This window comes from Impatiens glandulifera, chromosome 7, assembly GCF_907164915.1.
Source record: "Impatiens glandulifera chromosome 7, dImpGla2.1, whole genome shotgun sequence".
Classification (NCBI taxonomy): domain Eukaryota; kingdom Viridiplantae; phylum Streptophyta; class Magnoliopsida; order Ericales; family Balsaminaceae; genus Impatiens; species Impatiens glandulifera.
Genome location: NC_061868.1, coordinates 45,129,374 through 45,140,814, shown reverse-complemented (window position 1 = coordinate 45,140,814; position 11,441 = coordinate 45,129,374). Strand labels below are relative to the sequence as shown.

At 36.2% G+C, this 11,441-nt stretch overlaps 2 protein-coding genes across 2 annotated transcripts; one reads left to right on the top strand and one right to left on the bottom strand.

Annotated features, from left to right (window-relative positions):
* Window positions 1–2,494, top strand: LOC124945217. Its single transcript, XM_047485607.1, has 9 exons — window positions 1–452; window positions 553–693; window positions 780–1,007; window positions 1,104–1,220; window positions 1,301–1,394; window positions 1,467–1,603; window positions 1,678–1,758; window positions 1,851–1,917; window positions 2,009–2,494. Exons 1-9 carry the CDS (start codon window positions 145–147, stop codon window positions 2,321–2,323), a joined length of 1,488 nt encoding a protein of 495 aa, XP_047341563.1. The 5' UTR covers window positions 1–144; the 3' UTR covers window positions 2,324–2,494.
* A 624-nt stretch (window positions 2,495–3,118) lies between these two features.
* Window positions 3,119–11,056, bottom strand: LOC124945060. Its single transcript, XM_047485430.1, has 4 exons — window positions 10,078–11,056; window positions 6,459–6,591; window positions 3,994–6,372; window positions 3,119–3,752 (listed from the first exon to the last, which is right to left on the bottom strand). Exons 1-4 carry the CDS (start codon window positions 11,037–11,039, stop codon window positions 3,342–3,344), a joined length of 3,885 nt encoding a protein of 1,294 aa, XP_047341386.1. The 5' UTR covers window positions 11,040–11,056; the 3' UTR covers window positions 3,119–3,341.
* Window positions 11,057–11,441: the final 385 nt, after the last annotated feature.

Genomic DNA, 11,441 nt, shown 5'->3' with positions numbered 1-11,441 from the left:
GTCCAAAAAAAAGGAAGAAGAAGGGAAGAAGGGAATGGTAAGAAACCATATTTACGTCACCATCCAAGTCAGAATAAGGCTTACGTTATAAACCCAACTTTCCTTCCCTGATTCTGTTAGCCCTAGCCTCCACCATCACTCACCATGTGGCCGTCCGGCGACGGACGTTGCAACTGCACTCCACCATCCGAAACCCAACTCAATTCGGCCTCTGATCAAGATGAATTCGACCCAAAAAAGTGTCGTCTTTGTAGACGAGGATCATCCTCATCCAGTATTCGTTCCTCGTCGTCCACTTCATTACTTAGCTTTGAATTGATGGAATTGAAGGACTATGATAAGAAATGGAGAGTTTCTTCGGCAACTATCAAAGGGTTCACGATTGGTGCTGGACTTAAAGGTGGTCTGTCTCTATTCGCTGTCCTTGGTCGACTGAGACGTAGAAGATTGAAGTAAGATCGATACCCAGATTCCCAACTCAAATCTTCTATCTTTTCATGATTTCATCTTAAGCTTATGCTTATGCTTATGCACGCTATTGATCTGATTCAGGAATGTAGCAATGACGTCTGTTAGTGATGATTTGATTTTCACTATTAAAGAGACTATCAGTTACGGTCTCTTCCTTGGGACTTTTGCTGGAACCTTTGTTACAGTGGATGAGCTTATCGCGCATTATGGAGGGAATAGGAAGTAATGCTCATACTTCATTTACTCTCTGGACTTTGTAAATTGTAATTTGATTAGTAGAAAACTTGTTGGTTGTTGAAATCCTTCAGGACTGCAAAATGGAGGGCTTTGTTAGCAGGAGCCATTGCAGGACCTTCAATGCTTCTGACTGGACCAAAGACAACACATATGAGTTTAGCAATTTACATTCTTATGCGTGCTTCTGTTTTGGCTTCAAGATGTGGAATTAAGAGCAAGAGATTTGGAAACATATGTAAACCTCTAACATGGGCTCATGGAGACATCTTCCTCATGTGTCTATCGTCTTCCCAAATTCTGTGAGCAGCTAGAAAACCCAAATCTTGATTAATTATATAAGAGAAGTCATTGATTGTTGTTGAATTACTGTTGTTTGTTGTTTCTGGGTGGTTCAGATCAACTTACATATTGAAGCAAGATAGTTTGGCTTCATCATACAAATCTTTTCTCAATAAACAAGGTGGAAAGGCTGCCATTATCCTGCAAGGTGTCAAAGAGATGGCATGTGGCTTGTAATGATCTCCTCCAATTTTACTTTTTGATGAACTATCATCTATCAAATTTGAAAATAATTCATTTAATTTAACTTCAGGCCATTGAATAGTTTGGAGGAAATAAAGAATTACTACAAGAGTAGTACAGGTTTAGACATTGTGTTAGATCCAGAGATGAAAGTCCCATGCTCGGTATGAAACATTTTCTTTAGTATAATCTTGTTTACTAGGAATTGAAACTGATTTTGGACAAATTCTGTGCAGATTATACATGGAAATCAATCGTGTGGTGGGCATTTCTTTTCGTTTTTAATTGAAGCATTCAAAAGGGCATTGCCGGTTTATCTCCCTGTTTATTTGATTCCTGCTTTAATAGTTCATCGTCAAGGACTTCTTAAGAGGTATTCTACTACTTTCTTGAGCAATCAGTTGTCTAAAACAGTAATAGATGATTCTTTATTTTTGCTTTGTGTAGACAATATTCAATTCTGTTCAAAGGTCTTATTGGGACAGCAAGATCAAGCTTGTTTCTCTCAGTCTATTGTTCATCTGCCTGGTATGCAATAATTAAATTTCACATGATTTATGTTAATTAATCAAATACATATTGAAGTATTTCAAGTTGTTAATTTAATGTTGTTTTTATAGGTTGTGGACATGTGGACTCTTTAGGCTGTTCAAGACGTGTAGCGTTCCTTTGGTGACAATGGCAGCGGTAAAAAAAGACTAGGAAACAAAATTCTACTTATATTTGATTCAGTTTCTAAAAGAATTTTCTTCCCCTGTTTTGAAATTTTTGTATGCAGTTCCTTACTGGTCTTGCATTGGGGATTGAAAAGAAAAGCAGGAGGATTGAGATATCGTTGTATTGCTTATCGAGGGCTATCGAGAGCTTCTTCACGATGATGAGCAATGATGGAAGTCATTTATGGTCTTCGTCAACATTAAGAAACAAACTGAAAAGAGCTGATGTGTTGGTGTTTAGCATCTCAACAGCAATTATAATGCATTGTTACGCGATGGAGAGGGATGTTTTTCGATCAAAGTATTTGAATGTTCTTGATTGGGTATTCGGAATCCCTCTTCCTCATTCTTCGGAAACCCCTAGGAAGAAAGAATGATTGAAATGTTGATGGATCGATGTACTTGTTTCGAAGTGAGGTAGTCTAATACCATACCTTAAGTCTGTTTTCTTCAGTTTTTTAAAAAAAAATACAACACAAGTTTGTCATGTTTCTTACATAATATGGATATTGACATTATTATAGAAGAAGCTTACATTTGTTGATTTATTTTTATTTGTATTGAATTCTTATTTTCTTTTGAAGCTTTTAAGTCAATTTATTTGTTTTTCTACTGCTTATACATAATATTTCATTCATCATTTTTTTTTTAAATTAAGTCGAACTAGCATAATACTTTACATGTCCCCGCTTCAACTCAAAACACTTTCATCTTATATTCGAAAAAAGTATTGTTCTATAAGTCAAAGCAATTTTATTATTAATTGTTTCACCAAAAACATAGTTTTAATTCATTAGTGTTTGATCTTGGATCATTTGACAGAAAAAAAAAATACATTATGGATTCAAAAATCTGATGAAACCTAGGATGAATTAAATAGAAACTGTTTTTAGACAATGTAATATAAAATACTGACACATGACCACAGGCTATTTTTAGTTGCCATTAATGCACCATCTTCCAGGAATAAAACAATTCAGTTGAAAATAGAAAAATAGAAATAAACTGGTCATTCTTTTTTTTCAACATATTTGTTATCAATATGAAATGAATCATGATTGAAAATTTTCAAATTTATTATATTTTCTTACAAAACACAATAATTTATAAATATAACCTGAATCATGCTTGAATGAAAATATCCCTGTCAGTTTTAACATTAACAATGCTTGAATGAAAATATGATTGTATTCAGTAACAAAATATCAGTTTTCATATAAGTTGATGCAGTTTCAAAAAACTCTATAATATTATAGTCACAACAACAAAGAAATTTTAAAAAAATATATATACCCAGAAGGTTACAAGTTTGGATTGTTACCTGAAGAAAGACAATCCTAACTATAATAAAAAAAAAAAACAGTTCAATGAGAAGAAATGCATATATATGACAGTCTATAGAAACGGCTCTGAAAGTCTTGCACTGCAAGTAGAACAAACCGAGTCCATCATAGTGGATTGCATACCCAACTGGACCGGGTCGAAATTGAACTGATTTCTGCACCAGACGCAGATATTACTAACCATATTCGGAGCAGTAAGGTTTAGTGATAGAGATTCCTTTTGAAGCCAAAAGGGTGGTTGTGGTTGATTGTTGAAACTTTGCTGCTGCTGCTGCTGCTGCTGTCGCTGTTGCCCCATTTCCAAATAAGACTTGGAGGATCCATCCAGAGGAAGAGAATGGTTGTTCAGAAAGCTGAACTCCACTTGTTCTGCTCTTCCCGGTTCTGATACTTCTTCAAAACCTCTCATCATCCTTCCATGGCTCATGTTCAGTGCAAGGGATGACGACGACCCATTCTCAACCTGAATTGAATACAAAAGTAACCAAATTGTTTCGAGAAAGAAAAAGAAATCACTAGTGTCCAAATACCACAAGCCTAACTCTACAATTTGGGATCATCATCTTGATCATGATCATGATCCATACAAATCTATATTTATTATTTTTTCAAAAAAGACAATCATATTTGTTATGTTTTCCAGAATAAGAATAACAGTACAAATATGGGAAAGATATGTTAATAGTTGATGATTGTTTGTTTACCTTATCTGGGAAGTTATTGAAAGTGGGGGAAAAGCTTGAACATTGCAGCTTTTGAGATGAAGATGTATCTGCCAGAATCCCAGTTCTCCAGAAACCCGCAGCCGCCATATGAGCACCATGTGGCTGCTGCATGTGGCTGCTGCTGCTGCTTCCAAAACCCATCACCAGCTTCTCATGCCCGTTATTACCATTTCCTGGTTCCTCCCATATCCCATGTTTATACATGTTATTTCCAGTAACACATGCTTGATGATCATGAGAAATTAGCCCTAGTATACAACTTTCTTGTTTCTGCTCCACCCCAGCCGCACTACTCAGACCAATCTCAGAATTGAATGTCTGTCCAACTGAGAAATCACGCATATAATTTGTAGCCATCTCTGGATTATTCTCGTGGTGGTTACCAAAAGAAAGCATCAGATCGCTGTTGTTACTTGACTTACGAACATCGTTGAGTCTCATTGCATTCACATCGTTATTAGATGTTTGCCCAGCAAACAACCCAGTATCGAACATAATATCCTGTTGAGCTAAATTATCCTTATTCTGGAATATATTTTGATCACTCGAGACAAGTGAACCATACTCCATGCTTCTTTCCTGCATCCTTTGCTTGCCATGATTAATACCAAAAACAAGTTCAGGTTGCTCATTTGTTCTGTTAGCACAGAAGTTGTTCATATCATTTGTTAAACCAAAAGTTTGCTTATAGCAAGGTAAAAAAGGCAAATCATTTTCAAGATAATTACTTGGCCCAGATTCTTGAATTGCAAAGAGAGTATCTGTGTTGTTCCTGTTGTCCTCTGCAACCCGTTCATGAAGTTTCCATGATGAATCAAACAAATTGGTTATGGGACTCTTCTCAGAATTGGTAACTGCCTCCACCTCATTTTCAGCATCTCCACTGCCAAAACCAGCCATTGACTCGACAATAGGATTGTTTGCGATGGACTCGACTTCATGACCTCCACCTTCTCTGTTTTCCTTCAAATCTTCTGAGCCGGGAGTATAATAATATGACACATTTCCAGCATTGGCATGGTTGGAGAACTGATCACTAGTAGGAAAGGCGATTGAACCACCGCCAGGACTAGCATGCTTGTCACTTTCATTGGCAGGATTCTCATCTGATCCAATAAGATGACTGGACAAACCATGGATTGTCAACTTAACTTGTTTTTCAGCCACGGTTATTAAATTTTCAATCTCAACTTCCACAACATTCTTAGAAGCTATGTCATAAAATCCTGCCTCTTGATTCGGCACTTTTGAACCCTCACCCCCAGAAATTGAGAAATCATATATTTTTTCCTTAGCAGATTCGGACAGGGTGAAGCTCTCTGTAATAACTTCTTCATTTTCACATCCAAAACTAACCTCACTTGCCTTATTGTCTCCTTGTTTATTTCGATGTTCCTCAGCCAAGTTTCCTTCACTTTTGTCACAACCAAATCTTTGTTCTTCACAGGACAACACATTTCTTGGTTCATCTTCCAGAGAAATAGACATCTCGTCAATCTTAGAATTTGTATCTACAGTATGGATGACAACTTCTTCAATCAACTCTTGCACTGTGATAGGCATCTCGACAATCTTAGAATTTGTATCTGCAGTATGGCTGACATCTTCTTCAGTCAACTCTTGCACTGTAATAGACATCTCGTCAATCTTAGAATTTGTATCTGCAGTATGTCTGACATCTTCTTCAGTCAACTCTTGCACTGTGATAGACATCTCTTCAACCTTAGAATTTGTATCTGCAGTATGGCTGATATTTTCTTCAGTCAACTCTTGAACTGTGATAGACGTATCGTCAACCTTAGAATTTGTATCTGCAGTATGGCTGACATTTTCTTCAGTCAACTCTTGCACGGTGATAGACATATCGTCAATCTTAGCATTTGTATCTGCAGTATGGCTGACATCTTCTTCAATCAACTCTTGCGCAGCGAATTCAGAAATTATTCCACTTGGTGGTAGAGGGTCACCTTCATTCTGATCTAATTGGCAAGCAGGTGATGCGACTCCGCTCTTCGGATCGTGTCTTATATGGGCACCCATATGGCCGTTATATCGATTCCTTTCATTGAATGTTTTGTGGCAATACTGGCACTCGAATTTCCCACTTTTTATTATCACTCCGTCAGTAACAGATTCCCCAAATCTACACCTCTTTCTCCTATGAGATGATAATTGGTGCTGCAACAAATCATCCTTCGTGTCAAAAGTCACAGTGCACTTATTGCAATTGAAAATCTCTGCTGGTTGTACCTCCTGTGTATTTATATCCTTGGCAGTTGCTTGAGCCACATTATTACTCAAAATGTCTGTAACTGAAGTTTCACCGTTCTTGTTTTCTTGGACAACACGATCACCAGCCTGCAGTAGTTATATTAAATTATAAAAAGTGGAAAAGGAAAATCTAGTAACACGCAAAACAAAATAAGAAACAATCGGAAAATTACCTCAGTAGAGTTCCTCAATGGAGAGTTATTCAATAGAGTAGAGGAAGTTTCCTTATTTGAACTGAGAAGACTCTGAATGAGGCACAAATAGGAAGAAATTTCCTTGCACGATACAAACTGCCTCCCGCTAGGACTGTATATTGCAGACGGACAGTAAGTCAGTAAAATGAGATAGACTAACTATTACAAATATACTTTTGAATTACATAAGTTCAGCAACCAGACCACTTCTTTTCTTATAACAGGTATGGGCTAGGGGTTATGAACATTACTGGCTACTAAAAGCACACAATTTTACAAGGCAAGACACAATTTCCTTGGCTATCTTTTCTTTGAGGTGAGGGGGAGAAACAAAAAAAATGTGAACACCTGACCAAGAAAAAGAATAATGGTTTTAAATGGTCGTGCGCGGGTTCAAACTTGCAACCTGACTATCTTTTATAGTAGGCTGGTAAATAAGTATGACAGTTCACCCTTAACTATGACAATTTTATTAATTAATTTTTATAGAGAACATTAATTTTTTTTATGGAAATGTAAAATTTCCATTGCCCTTCAAAACTTTTTCTTCACAATAGATTGTCTTTCCTAAACTCCTACAAGATTTATCACATTTCTTGCAATTCGCAAAAAGTGGTGACGTTTAGTAAAGAAATCAATATGAACTAGAAAATCTAACAACAAATTTGATTCGATTAGGATGTACGACTTTTAAAATTTGGGATGAGAAAACACACCAAACATGCCCAAACTGGAACCTATTGTCAAGCTTCAATCAACATAAAATCCTGGTTGACACAGCCAGAATTTTGGCAATGGTCTTCATTATAAAAATCTTCTCCCATCACTTAGTTACATTTGGGCTCGTTCTAGTAGTGTTTTTCCATAGTCCAAGATTTCCTCGCCAGGTTAATTTATTTTTCTACAAGTTGTTTACTCCATAAATAATTTGGTGTTTGCATTAACACAAAGAACAAAGAATACAAAACTCAAGAAGCACTGCCTGGAAATCAGTATGGTAGATAAAAGTTAATTATCCAAAGAACTACTTGATGATGATAATTAAACCAAATATTAGTTTTCAAATTGAGTATTGTTCAGTGTGGTTGTTAAGAGTGTAATAGACATAGATGTTGATGGGCTTGATCTAATGGGCCGGACATCTACGTCCGTTACATAGACTAGATAGATGGTTTATGGAATAGATAGCTATGGGTATCCGATAAACTCAAGACATGTGTATACATAGTTTAGGGTAAGAGGTGGAATAAATTTCTCCATTAGGGTTTGATCATGGACGAGTACGCTACACAAAACCAACGGAAATCATTATAAATTTTTAAATATTTACACTTATGAGTCAATGTAGTGTAGCTCAGTGGTTAGAGCTACACGTATGCAATATATAACACATACAAAGACAAAAGAATCCCTACACAAACTTAAATTTTATAGCTACTTTCATATCATTTTTAAGGAAAAAAAACTTCCTTTCCCTTGGTGAGGTATGCAATTGTGACATTTAGAGCATGTAATTTCCCTTGGTGAGGTATGCAATTGTAACATTTAGAGTGTGTAATTTCCCATGGTGAGGTATGCAATTGCGACATTTAGATAGTGGTGGAGATCTTAGTGGTGAATAATTTGTGGGATGTAAGAGTGCAAATAGTGATTGGAGGGGGTTTAGAAAGAAAAGTGTATAAAGGGGAAGGTTGAAGTGCTAAGATGGTTTTGTGAGAAAGAAGAGAGGCACAGTGGAGAAAATAGAAAGAGATTTGGAAGATACAAGAATATCAACATGTTACTATGTATTAGTTGCCATCTCCAACATAGGAGAGATTTTAGATATAGATAATTAGTTAACCACTTAATGTAGTTGTAAAACTAAAATCCCTAAAATGGTCGGAAAAGATTTCTTTATTTAAATGTTAAAGTTTGTATTAATAATATTGTGTCAATACCAAGTTTAAACATGTGACCTAAATGTTCATTTTGAATCGGTGGTTACAACAAATTATGAACAATAAAGATGGCCTTAAATAGCTGCTATGAAGACTAGGTGAGGAATTGGAAAAAAAAATCTTAAATAATAGGTGTGCATTTGGAGGTGGAGCACACCAAGAGAAATTTTTAACATCCTTCTCTAGAGCTAAGATTTGGATCTTAGTCTAGCATGTCATTCTTTCTTGATTTACCTCAACCCTCATGGGCTTAGGGTTCATAACTTAGTGCAAAAAGTTACCACAAGAACCCACAACTTTAGGGATGACGCTAAGTAAATATGCCCCCGTCAAACTAGGGAGTATTCATTATAATCAGGATAGAGTCGGTATCATATACATAATAGATACAAATCCTTTGACATCCTAGTTTATAGGGTAAGGGGGACATACTTAGTTATTTTACCATGACACTTACTAGCATACTAGAATTCACTAGGGATGATCTACATGTCTATTGAGTTGAAATATTGATTAAATTTAGAGAATGATATATAATGGAAATATCTATGTAATAAATTGTTGCATAGATATCATAATCACCTCAAAATCCAGACTCTTGGATTATAATGAATATACGAAACAACCCTTGTTCGGTTATGGGTTATTTGAATAACCAAGGGGGTTATTCAAATAACTTTGTTCCGTTTGGGTTATGAAAGAGTGGATTATTTGAGTAAAAATACTTAAAGGGTATAAATATATAATAAAACAAGTTTATTGATGATCTGAATGATATGATTGATGAAATGGTGGGTTGGTTATATGGGGATTATTTAAGTAACCAATCCGTAGTAGGATAATTGATATCATACTGCTTAAACTTTTTTCTTATTTAGCTTTCGCTTCTTAGATCCAGCCTTGTTTGGATTTTTTCCTACGCTGAAATACTTTTATATTACCTCTTAACTAATGGTCCGCAAAGCGTTAATCTTTTGAAGTTTAGCAAGTTGAAAGCCTATTGACCTCATTAAAAATAGAATAAAGTTTGGAGAAAAAATATCAATCATCGCAAACACAATTATAGTGGCAATTTATCACAATTGCATTGGAAGGTCTTGCTACAAGATTGGTTGCATGTAATGTAGGAAATGATAATGATGTTATCTCCACATTGCTAATTTTTTCTCTAATGTGAAGAGTAAAAAATGGTAGCAATTTAATCAAATGTTACCTTCCTTTTGACATTTTTTATCATACAATTTCACATTATCCCATTAACACTTCAACAAAGACCAAATCAAACAAGGTAAAAAAAAATCCATTACCACCTCAATTGACTTAACCCAATAGGTAATAACCATTCTTACAAAATTTTAAATTGCAGTCAGGTTTCTAAGACATATTACCTTACTTGCAAAGTGTGTATTCAAAACGATTATCTAAATCTTTCAAATTGGTAATGGGATCCTAAAAGTTAAGTGTTGTGATTATAAATAGAACATCCTAACCCTAGGGCAAGAAAGATAAAGTGGCTGAATGAAGGAATGCAACAATCACAATACGAAGAAACCAATTGTTGACATCCATCATCCAGGTTGAGTTCTGCAATAATTTTGCTAATAACTAGATATAGGGAAATATAGCAAAGCAACCATTTAAAACAATAGAAGGAAAACCTTTTGTAGCGGCGACAGAACAACCAAACACGGCCTACTTTCCTCTTGATGGCAAGAACAAGCTTCCAACCTTTGGGCAACATATCCCCAAATTCACTAGCTTCAATTATCCTCTTTTTCTTCCTCCTGCTGGCCCATTGTCCATTGAACCCCTTCAGAAACTCCAGCAATTCCTCCTCTTTGGCTAAACCTGCAGTCCTTCTCCCAAGTTCTGGACCATAAGGATCCTCCATGTTACCAAGCTCTCCCAAGTTCACGGCGTTGCCGTCCCTGTTCAAGATATTCTTGTCCATGTTCACCACATTAGCATCAAGTGCAACGTCTTCTCTCGCTGCTTCTTTCTTATCCACCTTCGCCTCAGCAGACGTCTCTACCACTTTAACCTCAGGCGCAACCAATGCCAAACGATTCTCATTCTTTCGAGGCCTTCCTCTTCCTCTTTTCCTCACAGAATTACCCACATTCGGCACATTAACCACACTCCGCAGTTCATCCACTATCGGCAATTGAGGAACTGAATCATTACATTCAACACGAAAAGGAACCAACTCATTACCTTTCATTTTCGCTGATAAAAGATCCTTCAAGAGCCCGATAATCCGAGAATCTTCCGCTCGCTCAGGATCATCACGGAGTTGAGGTGTGGAAGTGGAAACAGTTGCTCCAGTGGCGCCTGCGGCGAAAGAGGATTCTGGCTTACGAGTGGCGAGACGGAGACGAGAATAAGTCTGTTTCCGGCTGCCGGCAGACTCGTTGAAGACGGAACGGTCGATCTTAGGAATGACGATGTCGTCGCAGCGGCGAGGATCAAAGGCGGACTCAGAACATAGAGAGAGATCATAGAGTTCTGATTGAGACAGTCGTCGGAGGTCGATTGTGCCGATAGACTCGAGACGGAGCCCTTTGCGAGGCGGCGGCGGCGGCGGTGGAGGTGGCGGTGAGTCGACGGTGGTGGAAGCCATACCGGAGGTGAAGATAATTTGTGTCGAATGGGTACTTCTAGCTAGGTCAAAATGAAGAAATCAAAATCAAAACCATTTTTACTGAACCGGAAATAAATCGGGTTAATTTACTTTACACATGGAGTTGGATTTTTGTAATCTCAATTTATAAATTAAAATATTAAAATTATTTTATTTCATTTTTATAAATTTTAATATATTATAATAATTCAACCAATTAAAATCATAAATAAATCAACTTAATAAAATTAATAAAAAAATTAAAAAAAATAATATAAATATATTTTTTATTTTAAAAAATAAAACAAATCTACCTAATGAAAAAAATGGACTTCTATTGATGATTTATTTAAATTATAAAAAAAATGGAATTTCTATTTGTGAAATAAATAGTTTATAGGA

Excerpts from the sequence above, each read along its gene's own strand:
- LOC124945217 (XM_047485607.1), top strand. The coding sequence starts at position 145 with ATGTGGCCGTCCGGCGACGGACGTTGCAACTGCACTCCACCATCCGAA. Across the intron at positions 694-779 it reads CATTATGGAGGGAATAGGAA|GACTGCAAAATGGAGGGCTT; the intron begins GTAATGCTCATA and ends GAAATCCTTCAG. Across the intron at positions 1,604-1,677 it reads CGTCAAGGACTTCTTAAGAG|ACAATATTCAATTCTGTTCA; the intron begins GTATTCTACTAC and ends TGCTTTGTGTAG.
- LOC124945060 (XM_047485430.1), bottom strand. The coding sequence starts at position 11,039 with ATGGCTTCCACCACCGTCGACTCACCGCCACCTCCACCGCCGCCGCCG. Across the intron at positions 6,373-6,458 it reads CATTGAGGAACTCTACTGAG|GCTGGTGATCGTGTTGTCCA; the intron begins GTAATTTTCCGA and ends TAACTACTGCAG. Across the intron at positions 3,753-3,993 it reads TCAATAACTTCCCAGATAAG|GTTGAGAATGGGTCGTCGTC; the intron begins GTAAACAAACAA and ends TATTCAATTCAG.